Genomic DNA, 17,452 nt, shown 5'->3' with positions numbered 1-17,452 from the left:
TGATTTGCTTCATGATGCTGCTGATCTGCTTCATGTTGCTGCTGATCCGCTTCATGTTGCTGCTGATCTGCTTCATGTAGCTGCTGATCTGCTTCATGTTGCTGCTCATCTGCTTCATGTTGCTGCTGATCTGTTTCATGTTGCTGCTGATCTGTTTCATGTTGCTGCTGATCTGCTTCATGTTGCTGCTGATCTGTTTCATGTTACTGCTCATCTGCTTCATGTAGCTGCTGATCTGTTTCATGTTGCTGTGTTCATGCGTGCTCATCTGCTCACACAGACTCATGTTCGTGCTGCTGTTCATGTTTTTATGCTGTTAGTGCTTAGTGTATGTTTAGTTGATGTTTTTCTTAGTTCATATCTTTGATGTTATTACTGTTTTTATTTTACATTTTAATTTTATTGGATGTAAGTGGGACCCTGTGTACACGAACGACAAATAAAGAACCTTGAATCAACTATAAAACAAGACACACCCTGAAGGTTCTGTAAGAAGATTTTGGGACGCGTGGCAGCCCTTTGATGTGGAAAACTTGTCAGCGCCTGTGATTTGTTTTTGTTTATGACTGATGCATTGTGGGAGGGGTTTTGTTGTTTTTGTTATATTGTTCTGTCTAAAATGAAAAAAATCAATTTAAAAAACTGTTTAAAAATATTTGATACGTTCAGTCAGTGTCATCATGACGCTCTGCAGATTAAAATTATTTAAATTAAGATTGAAAAACTCAAAACATTTGAGCCTCGTTATCTGAGCCGCAGAGAGGTGGGGCTTCAGTGGTGCATTGTGGGATTTGTAGGAGAGAAAACCCAACAGAAGCAGAATCATTTTGATCTGAAATAAAACTCGACTTTGGTTCAGAATCTGATTAAAACTTGATAAAAGCGTCCGGTCAAAGACAAAGATTTAAATTGTTTACTGACAGAAACAAACGTGCTGATGTTCAGGCTGGACTCAGAACAAAACATCAATATATTAAAGACGTGTCGTGATGTTAAAGTTCACCTGAACCTGCGACAGGTGATGAAACCGTCATCTGACTGGACAGTTTGATCCGGCCAGTCAGCTGGAGCGCTACAGACGGGTCAAGGTTCAGAGCTGGATCAGAACCGAGGCTGACTCCTCTTTTAGCCGCTTCACACTGGACTGTGAACCGCTCCAGTGAGAGCTGAAGATCACGATGAGCCAACAGGACCACATCATCTGCAAAGAGCAGAGGTGAATCCTGAGGCCCTGAACTGGACTCCCTCCTCCTGGCTGCACCGAGAAGTTCTGTCCATAAAAGTCATGAAGAGAATCTGTGACAACAGGCAGCCCTGGAGGTCCAACTCCCACCCTGAAGGGTCCGACTTACTACCAGCAATAAGAACCAAACTCTCAGACCTCTTGTACAGGGTCTGAACAGCCCGTATCAACGGGCCCCCAGTCCCATACGGAGCACCCCCCACAGTGCACCCCGAGGAACACGGTCCAACACCTTCTCCAAGTCCACAAAACACATGTAGACTGGATGGGCAAACTCCCATGACCCCTCAAGGACCCTAGTGAGGGTAAAGAGCTGGTCCAGTGTTCCACGGCCAGGACAGAACCTGCACTGTTCCTCCAGGATCTGAGGTTGGACCAAAGATCGGACTCACTTCTCCAGTACCCCAGAATAGACCTTACCAGAACCACCATCCCAGTCTGCTGATCCAGTGGCACTACCCCCAGTGTCCACGTGATGTTGCAAAGGTGTGTCAACCAAGACAGCCCCACAACACCCAGAGCCTTAAGGAGATCAGGACTCTCATCCACGCCTGGAGCCCGTGGAGCTTTGTAACTACCTCGGTGACCTCAGCCACAGTTGAGGTCAACAGCCCCCACCTTCACTGAGCAGTGTTAGTAAAGAGCTGCTTCTCCTCCTCAGCCGCCTCACGGTTTGTCTGAATCTCCTCAGAGCCGACCAAGAGTCTCGGTCCAAGGTCTCACTGAACTCCTCTCACATGCGAGTCCTTCCCTCAGAAACAGCCAAGGCTGTGGACCGCCTGGCCCTCCGGTACTCCTCAGCTGCCTCTGGAGTCCCAACAGCCAACAAGGACTGACCGGACCCCTTAAGCTTGACAGCCTCCTGAACCCAGGGTGTCCACCACCCTGCTGTCCTGGTCCTGGAGGACCACCATCCTGCAGGTCTTCATGTGTCTCTGCAGCGGCCTGTTAATCACTCAGATCAGGAGTCACAGCAGACGTCTAAAACATGCAGGACCGTGGTCCTCCAGGACCAGACACAGACCACCTCAGTCCATCAGGACTTTGTTGCACCTCCTCTGAGGTGTAAACCTAATGACCAGCTGAGAGACCAAGTCTCTCCAGAGCGTCCTGGGTCTTCCCTAAAGGCTCCTCCCAGATGGACATGTCCAGAACACCTCCCTTTGGGGCGTCCAAGGTCCACCCTGACCAGATGCCTAAACCTCCTCAGCTGGTTCCTCTCAATGTGGAGGAGCAGTGGTTCTATTCCGAGTCTCTCCTAGAGAACTGAACTTCTCACCCTCTCTCTAAGGGAGAGTCCAGCTACCCTGCAGAGAGGACTCCTTTAGACCCCCTAGATCCAGGATCTGGTTCTTTCAGTCTCAACCCAGAGTTCAGGACCAGAGGTGAGGGAGTGTAGACCGAGCAGTAACAGAGCTTCTCCTTACAGTTCAGCTCCTCTTCACCACAATGGACTGGCACAAAGTCCACAGTACTGCAGAAGCTCATGCTCCATCCTTCAAACCCAGAGGTCCTTGAAGTCCTCCACTCGAGGCAGAACCTCACCCGTGACCCAGAGAGGACGGTCCACCTGGTTCTGACTGAGCGGAGGCACGTTGGAGATTTATTTCATATGAAGTTAAAGGAACTCCTTCAGGAGTGCTGATGTCAGAACGTTAGTCAGGGTCTGTAGTACGAAACCGTTTGTATTGATTCAGCCTCTTTATTTCAGGGAGCTGATGTTAAAACTTTGATTTGGCTCTTGGACCGTTTCGTCCACTGAAGCTTCAGCTCAGGCGGCCTTCGATGCTGTCGGACGCCGCCGCACGTCTTCCGTCAACGCTTCGTTTTACGTGTTCAGACGTTCCGATCGGGTCACGAGATCAGGCTTCGAAGCGCCACGCCGCCTCAGGACCGGCTCGTTTAACAGAACCAACCAGGAGCCTCTGATCCGGATCTTTAAGGGCTGAAAGATGAAACGTTCCCAAACCCTGCCTGGAGGAAGCGTGAACAGGTTACGTCTTACCTGCAGCAGGTAGCTCTGAGCGGCGTCGGTCTGAGTCTGAAGTCGTTTCTTTTACTGAAACCCACGTGTCGGCTTCATAAAGCCGCGTCTGAACAGCTGTGACACGTCGGAGACGGGAGTTTTAAGACGGTAGCTCTGAGGACGTTAAAAAGGATCATCAACAGGTGAGGTTACCTGTTCGTGACCCGCCCACAGAACCCTTTAGGTCCAGTTTCAGAAACAAACTGAACCTTGGGACCTGGTCCACCAACAGGACCAGCTAAAATGCTTTCACTGACACAGAGCTCGTTTGTTATGGTCCAGAAGGTTTCGTTGGGTCTGGAGCAGCAGCGGTCCACGTCGGGTCACTTCCTGTGGGAATCGAACCTTTTTCTGCTGGGACGGTGGGCGATCACAGCCCAACACTGAGTCAGAACATCAGAGTCCTACTGAACCCCCTCCAAACGTAAAGTGCTTCATCAGCATGTCTCACGTGGCTGAACGGGAACTGAGTGAAGGGGCGGGGCTTAAAGTTGTCTGGTTCTCCTTGAATGTGGTGGCTGGAGTACCTTTGGACCGGACCTCCGTGGCGCTCCGGGTCGTCCTCATAGCAACACGTCAGGACCGGCCTCGACGCCATTTTCCTGCTAGTCGTGACAAAAGGAGGCAGTTAGAGAACAGAGAACTGGAGCGGGGCCACATCTACACGCACACACACAACGTGCACGATCACGAGCAGGAAGCTGTCACTCACACGTGCACGCTCATGCTTTTCAAAGACAAACAATCAGCAGGTTACAGGCACTAAACAGAGGGTTCCTGCACCGTCCACGTGGTTCCACAAGGTTTCCAGATGTTTTCAGCTGCTTAAAGTCCAACATGGACCCTCAACAACCTAGCTCCATCTTATATTACAGATCTTATTGATCAATATTTTACTAACAGAGCACTTCTCTCTCAGACTGCAGGTTTACTTGTGGTTCCTAGTTTCCAGCAGCAGAATGGGAGGAAGATCTTCCAGTTCTCAGGCTCCTCTCTTGTGGAACCAACTTCCAGTTTCTGTCCGTGAGGCTGACACATTGTGCAGTTTAAGACTTTCCTCTTTGATAAATCCTATAGTTAGGGTCAGTTTGGGTTTCCTGAGCTGTCCCTTAGTTCTGCTAATAAAAATAAATAAAATTTGTATGCGTCTTTTATGATTGTTTATTGTTGTCGTTGTTACTGTCATCAGTCTTTGTTAAATCAGGTCTCTCTTGTAAACGAGTCCTCGAGGCTCAATGAGACCAACCTGCAGAAATAAAGGTTGGATGAAGAATTATTTCTACCTTAACATGTTTTCATCTTTCCTCCGATAGAAACCACACCTGGACCCGTCATTCTGTGTCTGTTTCTACTTCCTGTCCTCTCAAACCCAGCCGCTCTTCCTGATCCTGGTTCTTCTGGAGGTTTCTTCCCGTTAAAGGGAGTTTTTCTTTCCACTGTCTCCTTTGTTCTTGCTCAGGATGAGACTGTGATGAAGCAAAGATTCAACGTGTCTGCTGCTTCTTCAGAGAACTTTTAGTATTTCGCTTTAATGTGAATGTTTTTGTACAGACCTGAGAAAACGTCTATTGGGACTTAGAGCTCCAAAACTGAACCGAATTAACGTCCTGCGGTCCAGGGACCGTTGACGACTTGTGGTCCGTGGACCGTTGACGTCCTGCGGTCCGGGGACCGTTGACGTCCTGCGGTCCGTGGACCGTTGACGACTTGCGGTCCGTGGACCGTTGACGTCCTGCGGTCCGTGGACCGTTGACGACTTGCGGTCCGGGGACAGTTGACGTCCTGCGGTCCGTTGACAACTTGCGGTCCGGGGACCGTTGACGTCCTGCGGTCCGTGGACCGTTGACGTCCTGCGGTCCGTGGACCGTTGACGACTTGCGGTCCGGGGACAGTTGACGTCCTGCGGTCCGTTGACAACTTGCGGTCCACGGACCGTTGACGTCCTGCGGTCCGTGGACCGTTGACGTCCTGAGGTCCACGGACCGTTGACGTCCTGCGGTCCGTTGTTTTCAGCCTTTTTCTTATGGCTTTCGGCTCGTTCAGGATGCTGACGTCTTGTATTTTGTAACGTTCACATAGCTAACAGCTGTTTTTAGCTTCTTACGGTACTTTAGCTGATGTTTTGATTAGCTTTACTGTTTTGGCATTTACGGCTCTGGACTACAGTTCAAACAGATTTGTAGCAGTCGTCTTTGGTTTAGCTGCACCATTTCTATTAAGTTTAGCTTAATGCTAATTTAGGCTTTTATCTAAATTTAACTTTACAGTTCTGTTTAAGCTTTTTGAAACAAATGTGCTAATTTCAGTATTTGCCTGTAGTTTAAAAAGATTGAAGTGGTTTTAAGTCACGTTTTGCTTTTTTTAAATATATACATTAGCTAAAGTATAGCTGTATTTAGTGTGTTGTGATTGTTTTAGCGCTCAGCTGAATTCCACAGAAAGTTGAGAGGAGCCGAAGTTTGGAAGCAGTTTAACAACAGGGCCAGTTTAAAACTTTTACACGGCAGCCAGCCGTTTGAAATGTAAAATCTAACTTTTGTCTGTAAGAAAAGAAACATTCAGAGTAAAAGCCACGTCCGGCGCAGGAACCCCGAGGAGCCGAGGCAGCGAGCAGACATGAGGAACAGGTGAGTCATGCAAAGCAGGTGCGTCCCACCAACATGCAGGTTAGTATCAGCAAAGATCCTTCTGGGACAAGAACAGCTCAGAGCCTAAAGGTGGGGTCGACCCCCCCATTGGTCTGCAGGAGGTCGGGGCTTACGCCGGATGCTGCGCTCAATTTGGGACACGAATTGTTGAGACGTGAATGTGTTTTGGACATGAGGAACTCAAAGATGGAGGACGTGACGACACGCACACTACAGGAGTTTGGAATTTGAAGCATGCAGGGAGGCGCAGCGGCTCGTGGCAAACCTTTGGTCCGCTTTCTTCCACGAGGAGCCTTAAAATTTGAAGGAGAATTTGAGGAGAGAGTTTCCCAAACATGAATTTGCAACACAATTTGAGTTTTTGTACACGTGTGTGTCGTGTATGTTTATTCAAGCAGACAAAGCAAAGAATACAAGCCAAAATGTAAAGCCAAAGTAGGACAGCGCCGGTCCTTTAGTTTCCAATAACAGACACGCTTTGACAACACAGACCGTAACTTAAACACATGTTTAGAGACACGGGCCTCGCTGCTGTGGTTTAAAACATGGACACCAGAACGACTGAACACAGAAAGCTCCGGAACATTCCTGCATCTAAAAGAGTTTTTTGGGGATTGCTGTGGAAAACCTGCAACGATCTTAAAAACAAAAAGAGGCAGTTCCCAGAACCCGGCGGAGCGACTACGTGGAGTCCAAGCGGATCGTTAAAATATATACAAAAACATCTTGTCACCAATTTGGAGGGAAAAAGGTGAAAGAATGCAAGCGGCGGTACCGAGGGCCAATCGGATCGGGTCTTTAGACGGTTCTGAATGGAAGCTCTACGGGTCTACTTCCACTGATGCCCAAAAGAATCCTGATAGAACTCCTCGTGGTCAGATTTGTAGCCGGAATAGTTACCAGAATGGTCGCCGTGCAGCGGCTGCTGGGCGATGGGCTGAGAGCCCCAGTTCTGATTACTGGTCTGGCGCCGTTTGGAATCGGGCTGGTTGTACCCGTCGGCTTTGCGCTTTCCTCCTACATTTCCACCGCGGCCGCCCCGCGCACCACGTACCCCTCCTCGTCCTCGCGGCTGCCCGCCTCCTCGTGGTCCACGTCCGCCGCCACGGCTCGCCCCAGACCCGCCGCTGCCGCCACGCTGGGGGTAGCTGGTCCTGCCTCTGGGTCCTCTGGACGGCGAGACTCCGCCCACGTAGCCTCTGAGGCTGCCCCGCCCACGGCTTGGGGCCTGGTAGTCGTCGTAGCCGTAGTAAGGGTCGTCGTAGCCACCGCGGTAGTTGTGGTAGTCGTAACCGTAGTAGTCGTAGTAATCCTCGTAGCTGTAGTACTCGGGGGGGTAGGAGTACGCCGCCCCCCGGCTGGAACCCCTGCCCCGGCCTCTGGTGGGGGGAGGCAAGGGGGGAGGGGGAGAGTAGTAGTAGTAATCATCGTACCTGAAGGAGGAAGAAAACGAGAACGCAGGTAAAATGGTTTGAATTCAAACGATGAAAAAACCTGAAAAGTTCTGCTGAGGTTCCACGCAGAACGTGAGAGGAACCCAGGCCGGCTTCAAGGTTCTGCAGACCAACCCTGCTGAAGCTAACGCTATGCTAATTACAGCTAGCTGCATCCTACTTTAGCCTTTAGCTACGTTCACACTTCAGCTTTTTCAGAGCGCAGCGCTCGTTCAGAACCATGGACAGAAGACACGTGTCTTACACCGAGTGTTTCAGGGACAGGTGGACAGAGGACACGTGTCTTACACCGAGTGTTTCAGGGACAGCTGGACAGAAGACACGTGTCTTACACCGAGTGTTTCAGGGACAGCTGGACAGAGGACACGTGTGTTACACCGAGTGCTTCGAGGACAGCTGGACAGAGGACACGTGTCTTACACTTGAGTCTTGGCCGCCTGTCTCTGGGCTTTGCGCTCCTTCCTCTTCTGATCCGGTGGTTTGGCGAACACGATCTCGATGGGTTCTCCCTCCAGCTCCTCGCCGTTCATTTCGTCCAACGCCTGGACAAAAACACAGATCTTAACGCGTCCAGGTCCAAAAGGACGGGTCTGAGCTGAGGACTGGGTCGTTACCTTCACAGCGGCGTCCCTCTCCTCGAAGTGAACGAAGGCGTAGTCCTTCAGCTTCTTCACGCGCTCCAGTTTCCCAAACTGGCTGAAGGCCTTCTCCAGGATCTCCTCCGTGACGTCGTTGGAGAGGTTCCTGACGAACAGAACCTTGACCTGCAGCACAGAACCACACAGCCTCAGCTTCTCGTCCTCAGACCTTCCCAGGCGTTGTCCCGACGGCTCACCTTGGCCATGATCTCTGGGTCGGGGTCCTCGATGGGGTCGGCCCACTCCACCGTCACCAGGCTGTTCCACACCTTCACCTTCCCGCTCATGAGCCGGCGGCGCGCCTGGGCGGCCGTCTTGTGGTCGTCATACTCCAGGAAGCAGAAGCCTCTGTTCTTCTTCTTGTCGTCGGGCTGGAGGTACAGGATGACGTCGCTCAGTCCTTCTGCTCAGACACAAACGGGTCAGATAAGGAGTTTAGAGTTCGAGAGGAAAAGCCCCAAGAGTCCGTCTTCAACTAGAGGTCAGTTCTAACCCGACCCGGATCGGGCCATAATAATGTTTAGTGTGCGGGCCGGGTCGGGCTTTTGTGTCACCAGCTGCACCGCGCGCTGACCGGCTGGTTGAAAGAGGTAAAAGGTTCAGTGAAGCTTCAGGTGGACGACTGCCAGCGACCCATCGTCCAAATGGACGTTCAGAGGACGCACGCAGCCGACGACCTGAGCAGGTGAGGTCACGAAGTATCCGACATGTCAGAGCGGGGTCCGTGTCTGAATAATGCAGAATGCAGCAGACGCAGGGATTTAATGACGGCCATGAAAGGACAAACATCCCCTCAGCTGCGTCCACGTTAACAACTACACGCAGTCAAAGCTTAATTAAAAATGTCGGGGGAGTTTTCGGGTTCGGACCTGTAATTACTGTTAATTCGTCGGGTGGGGTTCAGAAATGATGGCTACGTGCTGGGGCCGGGTCGGATTTTTTGGGTACGAATGCAACTATATTTGAACACTGGTGTTCCACAGGGTTCTGTGCTATCACCACTTTTATTCTCTATAAACACGAATGAGTTGCGACATAACAAAGACCACATTAAGTCTTCTGATGACATGGCTCTAGCTGCTGGTCTGAAAGGCACCAACAGCACCTCACTCCCAGCTCATCGACCAGCTCTCTGCCTGTATTAACAAAACGCCAGGCAGCGTCTCCACCTTCTGTATAAGAAGCTTTAACGCTAGTAGAAATACTTTGCAGTTGGTGCACAGGTCACTGGTTGTCACTGGTGTTGCTGCCTTTAATATCGTCTCATGGTACGGGAACCCCCTATAGCCAGAGACAGGAACAAGTTGTCCCAGGACATCAAACTAGTTAGCAAAGTCATGGGTCATCAACAAATGGCACCTACAGACCTGTACAGTCAGGTTCTGGAACAAAAGTCAGCGCAGGTTTACAATGAGCCAACTGATCCAGTGCAACCATTATTCAGACTGGTACCATCTGGCAGAAGGCTGCTGGTTCCTGTGGTAAAGAAACGGTGCGTGTCCTTCACAGGGTCTTATTTAAACGCAGCCTCACACCACAGCCACGGTCTGCTCAGATGTTTTCATGTATTTTATGTTTTAGTGGGTTAGAAAAGCTTCTTAAACTTTATGACATTTTTTACTTGTGTTGTTTTTCATGAGCCAGATGTCAAAGATAAATGTCCATCTCATGAAATGTTATGGACAATAAAGTTGTATTGATCGATTGATTGATTGTGTGAGGACGTCAGGCGGGGCTGGACCTCCTCAGACCCAGCACCTGATGGTTACCTGTGACTTTAGCGAACTCTTCAACGATCTGCTCCTTGGTTTTGTTTTTCGGGATGGAGCCAACAAAAAGCCGGTTGTTGGCCACAGATATGCACACGCCGATGTGCTTCCCGGGCCGGATCCTGTAATTATTGTACTGTAAACAAACAAAACAAACGTTCGATTATAGCGAACCAAGGCCGCCGCCGAGCGCCAGCGTCCCGACAGACCCACCAGCTTCACCGCCTCCTGGGCGGCGTCTTTACTGCAGAACGTGACGAAGGCGTAGCCCCTGTTCAGGCTGCTCAGGGGGTCCATCATGAGCCGGAGGTCCCAGATGGGCCCGGCCTTCTCAAACAGAGGAACCAGCTCGTCTTCAAACAAGTTGCGAGGAATCTTTCCCACAAATATCTAGAAGAAGGAACGAGAGTTTAACGAGTGTGAACGACTCGAGCCTTTTTAGGCTGCTTATTTTTAATTCTCAACCTGAAGGTAGAGGAAGGAGGATTCTATATTTTTTATTTTAGGTTCAATTATTTATTCTTCCTGCTCAGTCCGGAGGAATACCAGGTGGAAAACTGTATATTAAAAAACCCGGAACACAAGCCTCGTCTGGCTCGGGGTGGACCTGGAGTATCATGTCTGAACCCTCTGCGTGCAGTACACGTGTACGTACGCTCCAGTACACTGGTCTAGTCCCACCGAGCCTCGGGACTCGTTTGGAGAGACGTGTAAAAAGCTCCAGGAGAAGACGTTAGATGAATTATTCATGACTTTACTGCTGCAGAGCTCTGAATGAAACCTCTCCCTGGATGTAAAAACTCACACACTTCATGCAGTCATCAGGACAGAAGACGAGAACTGGACATTCTGGAGAAAATGAAGCCGGCTGTGTCCCTGGGGGCTGCACCGCTCCTGCCGTTAGCTGCAGGTGGACACAAGCTACTTCACCAGAACCAGAACCAGGTCCGTTTCTTTCCTGCTGCAGCAGAGTTCTCTGTCCTTCACAAGAAGAGTCTCCATCATACAACGAGACTCTGCAGCCTGCACGGACTTACCATCAGTGCATGTGTTGGAGACTCTTATTGTGAAGGGCTGAGACAAGCTCTGCTGCAGCGGCATGAATCTGGACTCAAGACTGGTTCCTGGACCTCAGACTGGTTCCTGGACCTCAGACTGGTTCCTGGACCTCAGACTGGTTCCTGGACCTCAGACTGGTTCCTGGACCTCAGACTGGTTCCTGGACCTCAGACTGGTTCCTGGACCTCAGACTCTACTACACACATTCATACAGCACTCTACCAGATCTCTACAAAGATGATCTGAACCTGTAGAGACTAATAATAATAGTTTTATCACATTCAGACACTGATGGGACACATCAGAGGCAGTGAGGGGTTCGGTGTCTTGCTCGGGGACACTTCAGCATGTGACTGGTGGTGGAATCGAACCCTCCAACTCTCCCACTAACCACTCAGCCACAGCCGCCCCTGTAGTTAAGACCAGCTGTAAACCAGCAGGTTCCTCTGGACTGGTGTGAACATTTCATCTTTAGCTTCTTCACGTGACGGTCCAGAACCGTGGCGGTCCAGAACAGTGACGGTCCAGAACCGTGACGGTCCAGAACCGTGGCGGTCCAGAACCGTGGCGGTTCTGTTGGACCTTTTATTCCTTGAACTAGTTTGAAACAAAAGTTGTCTGAGGTTTTAGTCCATCCTGCATCTGTAATGTTTGTGTGATGTTTACTAACGGATGCGTTGTTGTAAATACTTGAAGCCGTGTTGCCGTCCTGGCACACTGTCCAGGACACGGTTGTAAGAGATTAATAATCTCAGTGGTAAATTAAGGTTTGAGAACAAGCTTGAAGAACGCAGAGAACACCTTTACCTCCGTTCCACAGGTGGGCTGGGGACCAGAGAACACAGACTCAGGTGGGGGCCCGCCGTACTTCCTCTGGCCCGTGGTGACGTCCAGCGTGTAGCCGGACCGGTCCAGGAGCTCTTTGATCTTGGTCTCGTCGGGTCCCTTGGTGGTGGGCGTGACTTTGTTGCCCTGCTTCTCTCTCTGCCTGTAGGTCTTCATCACGCCGCAGAGGAAGGCACTTTTGTTCTGGAGCAACGAGCAGCATTAATTACCAGAATCCACATGCAGAGCGTGCGGAGCAGAACAGAACCTACTTGTACGTGAGACAGGTCGCTCTCTTTGAACTGGACCAGAACCTGCAGCGCTCCATCTTCATTAAATTCTTTCAGAGCTTCCAGGGCTCGTTCATCCAGGTCACTGTGTGCCACCAGACCTGAAGAAACAGAACACACCGTCAAGGTTCTGCTCAGAGAGCGGAGGACCACTCTCCTGATGGTCCAGTCCGTACCACGTTCATCAGGACTTCAGGTCCAGAACATTAAAAGCTTTGATCCCAGGCTGTCTGTGAGTTGGAAACAGGTCAGAACCTCCAGGGTTTCTGCTGGTGGAGCTCACCGTCAGCTGTGGTCCAGCTGTGGACGGGTCGGTCCAGTCAGCTGAAGTCCTGTCCCAGCTGGTTGCTGCCTGATCAGTCCATTTAGGAGAAAGAGGCAAAAGTCTTAAGCTGGAGCCTTTTTCCAACACAGTTTGAGGTTTTGACCTTCAGCGTGTGAACGAACCAACATTAGCTGTTTATTTTTGTTTACTTTGTTGTTTTCACAGCCGAACATTTTCACGTTGAGCACAAGCCGACCGCACGTCTTCAGCTGGACAGCTGCAGGCCCAGCCTGGACCCAGACTTCTGCCTCCACCCTCTGAGGTCAGGAACACCGTAGAGGGTCAAGTTTTAAGATGATCCATCCTCTCCAGCAGCTGAAGGTGCAGCTGATGGAGTCGCAGTAAAGACCGGGTCGAACACGAGCAGAATAAATCCAGCAGGAAGACTCAGAATGAGGGACACGATCCACGTTTTAACTTCTGATCCTGATAAATAAATCTGGATATCAGCCGACACGTTCTGAGATCATCATCATCGTCATTACTTTCATTCAACCTTTGTTTCTACAGGTGAGTCCCACCGAGCCTCAGGGACTCGTTTACAAGACACACCTGGTTTAACAAAGAGTGACGACAACAAACAGTTACAAAAGAGACGCACGTTGTTTTAACAAGTTTAAATAAAATGGTATCATCATTGATTTTACACGAGGCTGTAATAATCTCCTCTCTAGTACAATCTGTACAAATCCATGCATGCACGTCCAAAAAGGCAACTTGAGGTAAGTTTTATTAATGTTGGACAAGTTTTAAAGTTAGAATTAATCCTGTCAACACAAAACGTGTTTTTTATTATTCCTAGCTTTAAAGCAGATATTAAAGTGATTAAATGGCTTCAAACATCTGGTAAGTTCATGACATAACCAACAGACTCTGTTTTAGTGTTTCATCACTTTATAATGGAGCTGTTTCTGTATCGTTGTTTTTAAATATACGATTCTCAAATCGTAGTTTGTATGATCGTCTCCTGTGGTACTGATAAATATCTCCTGCAGGGTAAACTAGATCTGGGCTGCAAGTATCGAGCTGAGAAGTCCTTTGTTTCTACAACTGATCGCTGCTGATCATCAGTTATGATGAAGTTTAGTAACTTGTGTGTCAACGCTCGAGGCTTCAGGGCCTCTTCTTCTTGTTCGGTCTGATTCCTGTGAGCAGCGCTCGGTCTGACCCTCCTCTCAGACTGAAACCAGACTGAACAAGAACAACACGCCGCTGAAACCAGGGAGCTCAACGTGCAACGTAAAACTTTACGGCCGTTTAATGTGGTGCTGTGCTTGATCAAGGTCGTATTATAGGTCGCGATGGAGCTGCTCCTCTCGGTGCAGCGGCTCTGCAGACATGGCACGTTCTCATCACTCTGGGTTCACGAGCCTCCGTTCAGGAAATCCATCCCATAGTTTGAAGCCGACGTGCATTGTGGATCAGACATATCTGATGTGTCATACTGGATCGGCCCCATCCTTCACAGAATACCTTCTGGGTCTGAACTTACCTGCTACAAACAGCTCCTCGAGTTTCTCGGCTACTTTGCGGGACAAACCGGCGTCCAACAACGCCTGGAGATGTTCTGAACGGGCCGTTGCTGATTTAGAGTCCACGGTCTCCTCGGTGCCGTTCCCATTGACGTGATCTTCAGACATCTGCAGGAGGACATGAACATTCAGTTCTCAACAACCAGGTCCAGAGCAGGGACAGAGTCCACACACAGAAACGTTTCACCTGAGGGCAGGTAACATCCTCACTAAACACGTTTACTGCTGCATCTACCGTACCGTCATAATTCATCCGTGTTCCTCTCTACCTGTGCAATAACCTGTCACACCTGTGTATTATGTGCCATACATCATGAACACTTTAGCTTATATTACTACCTTGAAATACTTATTGATACTAACTCCTCCTACTTGCATCGTTATATTCTACCATGTTGTTGTTGTTGTTTACTAGTTTTCTTTAGGATCTCGTAATTATAGTTTTTCACTCCTTGGTAATTTATTTTGTACCTTTACTGAACGCTTTAGTGTATTTCAAGTTGAAACAGTTCCTCTCATCCTGAGCATTTCATATTGTTGACGTGCATGTGACAAATAAACAAGACAACAACTGCAGAGGCGCCCAGCCTCAGGTTCACAACCAGACGCCGCACCCATTAATCCTTCTTTTAACGACATTCAATGTGGAAAAACACTAGTGTCCGTCCATTATCGCAGGCCATCTGGACCCTGAAGACCCGCCAAGAATAGTAGTACAAGTACGACAAGTAGTAGTTTATTGTAGTATATAATCTATATAAGGCGTTTTAAACCCTTCCCACTCTTGTAATATTTGAAACAATGTTTCTAAACTGTAAACGCTCTAAACAAACAGCCTGTCATGACTTCAGCTCCTGCCTCCGCTGCTCTCCTGCAAGTGCTCTTGGCCACGCCCACTTCTCAGCTCTGCCTGAGATCAGCTGATCAGCTGCAGCAGGAAGTCTATCCTGCAGTGTGGGCTGCACAAGGTGCTAAATAATTTAAAATAATTTATTTTAAATTAAAATTTACTGCCGATCGTGCGGCTCAGCCGTCAATCAGCCAATTGTGTGTCGTGTCCACTCTTATTTTGAAAAACCGCGATAAGGGACTCTGCAATAAACGAATCGAAGTAGCGAGGGTCTAAAGCATTTGATGTCCAACAAGGTAAAGTCAGGTCCTCTGAACAGATTCTTCTTTGTTCAAATGTTTCGTCTCTTATCCAAAGGACTTCTTCAGCGTGAGGAGCCACAACAACCTCAGGGCCGTCAAGGGGCCAGACATCCAGCACAAATAAACTTTAACATGAATTTAATTTAACATTTCAAATGTAGTTTACACGAACCTGTCGGCCTCGTCAGAAATCATCCAGATCACTTATTAACGAGTCTTTTCAAACATTTAAAGTTTCTTTTTAAACTCACGGTGGGCCGGACCGGTCATGACCCGCGGACTGGACTTGGCCCCCGGGCCAGCACTTGGACCGTCCGTGTCTTTGACCACTACGGACGAATTGTGGGTCTGATCCGGACAACAACAATAAAACGTTTGATAAAGCCCCGCGTGGACACAAATCACAATAAAGCCCGGCACGTCTTCTCTGAACAGGTAGCACGTGACAGTGCACACGAGTCCAGTTCAGGTACCGCCTGGTGTCCTCCAGAACCTGCTCAGGTGGCTCAGGTACCAAGAACCTGCTCAGGTGGCTCAGGTACCACGTGGTGTCCTCCAGAACCTGCTCAGGTACCGCGTGGTGTCCTCCAGAACCTGCTCAGGTACCGCGTGGTGTCCTCCAGAACCTGCTCAGGTGACTCAGGTACCAAGAACCTGCTCAGGTACCGCGTGGTGTCCTCCAGAACCTGCTCAGGTGACTCAGGTACCGCGTGGTGTCCTCCAGAACCTGCTCAGGTGACTTGGGTTCAGCTCAGCATGCGCCGTTTGGCGCCATCAGGCTGAACACCTGAGCTCGTGCAGGCCTCGCGCCGCTCATTACACCTTCAGTCGTGCCTCGTGTTTGCAGCAACACGCAGCTGAACACCTGAAGCTCTTCAGCTGCACACCTGAGGCTTCAGCCAGGTGAACACCTGGATCTGAACACCTGGAGCTCGTGCTTCAGTGGAGAAACGCTGCCTTCACCCTCGAGGCGCCGGTTAGCCGTCCTCATGCAGCGGCAGCCGGTCTTTCCTAACATGAGCTCACACAAAATGGACGGCTTCTCCGGTTACTTACCATGCGAGTGTAAATCTGGGCGCACGATGCTGATCCGCCGTGATGCAGGTAATCCAAATGGGGCTAAATCAAAAGGCCGGTGCTTCCAGGGTTACTTTCTTTCTAGCAGCGGGTAGAAAATGGCGGCCGGCCGTGTAACGTCGCGAGCTCAGCCTCTTCCTTTTGGGATGAACGGGGTTTCTGAGGGAGCTGTGCAGGGGCTGCCGGGTGTTCGGTTACAGCTAGCACGAGGCTAACGCCTGGACACCGGAGAAGTCCGCGTGTTTCAGTTGAAATTACCGTTTTTACTGCTTCTGCGCCACGAGTGCTGTCATGGTAACCGTGACACCGACCCGACGGGAACCGGAACAGTACCTGATGTACCCGAACATGAGGCTGAATCTGACGCAGCTGCACTCTGTACTGACTACATCGTTACTCTTTAAATAAACATTAATGTTAATCCGATGAGTGAAATCGGAACCATTTGACTAAAAATGTGCTTGTGTTTAATCATCGGTGCATTTTCCCCAGCAACACTTGGCGCGTGCCTTTTTAGTCAGCCGGGCCACGACCAGGGGAGAAATGGAAGATGAGCAGAAGAAACTGCTGGTACTCCGCCCACCCGGTTAGCCGCTTCGTCAGCCGGGCTACAAATGGTGCGGAGCTAATGGCACAGGCGCTGCAGCGTTACTTTAATTTTATATTTAGTTTCTAACAGCCTCCAAACTTTAATAATAGTCTTGAGCGATAGTTACCTATGATTTCTAAGTTTCTGTCTCGTAAAAAGCAAGTGTATCCAGATTATAAAAACGCCTCTGCAATTATAAATTCTCCATTTGATTATACACTTTAATTTGAACTTTCGTAAGAAATCAAATAGTACTTTTCGATTAAATACATTGTGGAGAATGGTATTTTTTTATCTGTCCACACTCCAGTCAGCAGGTGGCGGCACTGCGCCTTCACTGTTGGTCTGCCAACCGCCGAAGAAGATGACGTCACGCGCCATGCTCGCACGCTATTGGCTGAGCGCGATTTTTCAAACCAAACGGCTGCGTCGGTTCGGAGGATAAACGCTGCGTTAAAATGTCGGAACAGTCGATTTAAACTGGGTCAAGTTCATCATTTGAACCGTGTTCGGACGTTCTGGGGTGAAAGTGAAATGAATATCTCCACGTATCTCCAGTAAGTCAAGGTAGAAGCGAACTGTTAGCGCTGTCCTAGAAATAACTAACGTCCTTAACATTTGTCTCGCAGGCATTTTGAGGACAGTTTGTCTTCATACACAGGAGACGATCTTCTGGACCCATGGGGCAGGTGAGTTTTTATTTGTCCCACCTGAAAGTCCAACCATGTAAGAACACTTAATGAGACGAAACCGAGACAGGAGACACAAATATTCAGTGTTTTTCTGCAGATCAGTCTGAAATCATCAGATTTTTCTGCAGATCAG

The 17,452-nt window shown here is 49.5% G+C and overlaps 2 protein-coding genes across 3 annotated transcripts in view; one reads left to right on the top strand and one right to left on the bottom strand.

Annotated features, from left to right (window-relative positions):
• Window positions 1–3,705: 3,705 nt before the first annotated feature.
• Window positions 3,706–16,193, bottom strand: LOC119418665 (heterogeneous nuclear ribonucleoprotein Q). 2 transcript variants are annotated; one of them, XM_037686000.1, is made up of 11 exons: window positions 16,018–16,193; window positions 13,770–13,917; window positions 11,935–12,053; window positions 11,645–11,866; window positions 9,992–10,168; window positions 9,779–9,914; window positions 8,207–8,412; window positions 7,986–8,135; window positions 7,792–7,913; window positions 6,818–7,350; window positions 3,706–3,874 (listed from the first exon to the last, which is right to left on the bottom strand). In XM_037686000.1, exons 1-11 carry the CDS (start codon window positions 16,018–16,020, stop codon window positions 3,846–3,848), a joined length of 1,845 nt encoding a protein of 614 aa, XP_037541928.1. In that variant the 5' UTR covers window positions 16,021–16,193; the 3' UTR covers window positions 3,706–3,845. The 2 variants fall into 2 exon arrangements, with proteins under 2 accessions (XP_037541928.1, XP_037541927.1); XM_037685999.1 differs by lacking the exon at window positions 3,706–3,874 and having other exon boundaries at window positions 6,445–7,350.
• A 968-nt stretch (window positions 16,194–17,161) lies between these two features.
• The window catches only part of bub1 (BUB1 mitotic checkpoint serine/threonine kinase), a 71,495-nt gene continuing 71,204 nt past the window's right edge, over window positions 17,162–17,452 (top strand). The window contains exons 1-2 of the mRNA XM_037685991.1: window positions 17,162–17,184; window positions 17,257–17,316. Of these exons, the coding sequence (XP_037541919.1) occupies window positions 17,162–17,184; window positions 17,257–17,316 (83 nt within the window). The remainder of the gene's footprint in view (window positions 17,185–17,256; window positions 17,317–17,452) is intronic.

This window comes from Nematolebias whitei, chromosome 12, assembly GCF_014905685.2.
Source record: "Nematolebias whitei isolate Nwh7 chromosome 12, NemWhi1, whole genome shotgun sequence".
Lineage (NCBI taxonomy): Eukaryota > Metazoa > Chordata > Actinopteri > Cyprinodontiformes > Rivulidae > Nematolebias > Nematolebias whitei.
Note: the sequence above shows the minus strand (reverse complement) of the source record. Positions and strands in the feature narration are given on the sequence as shown.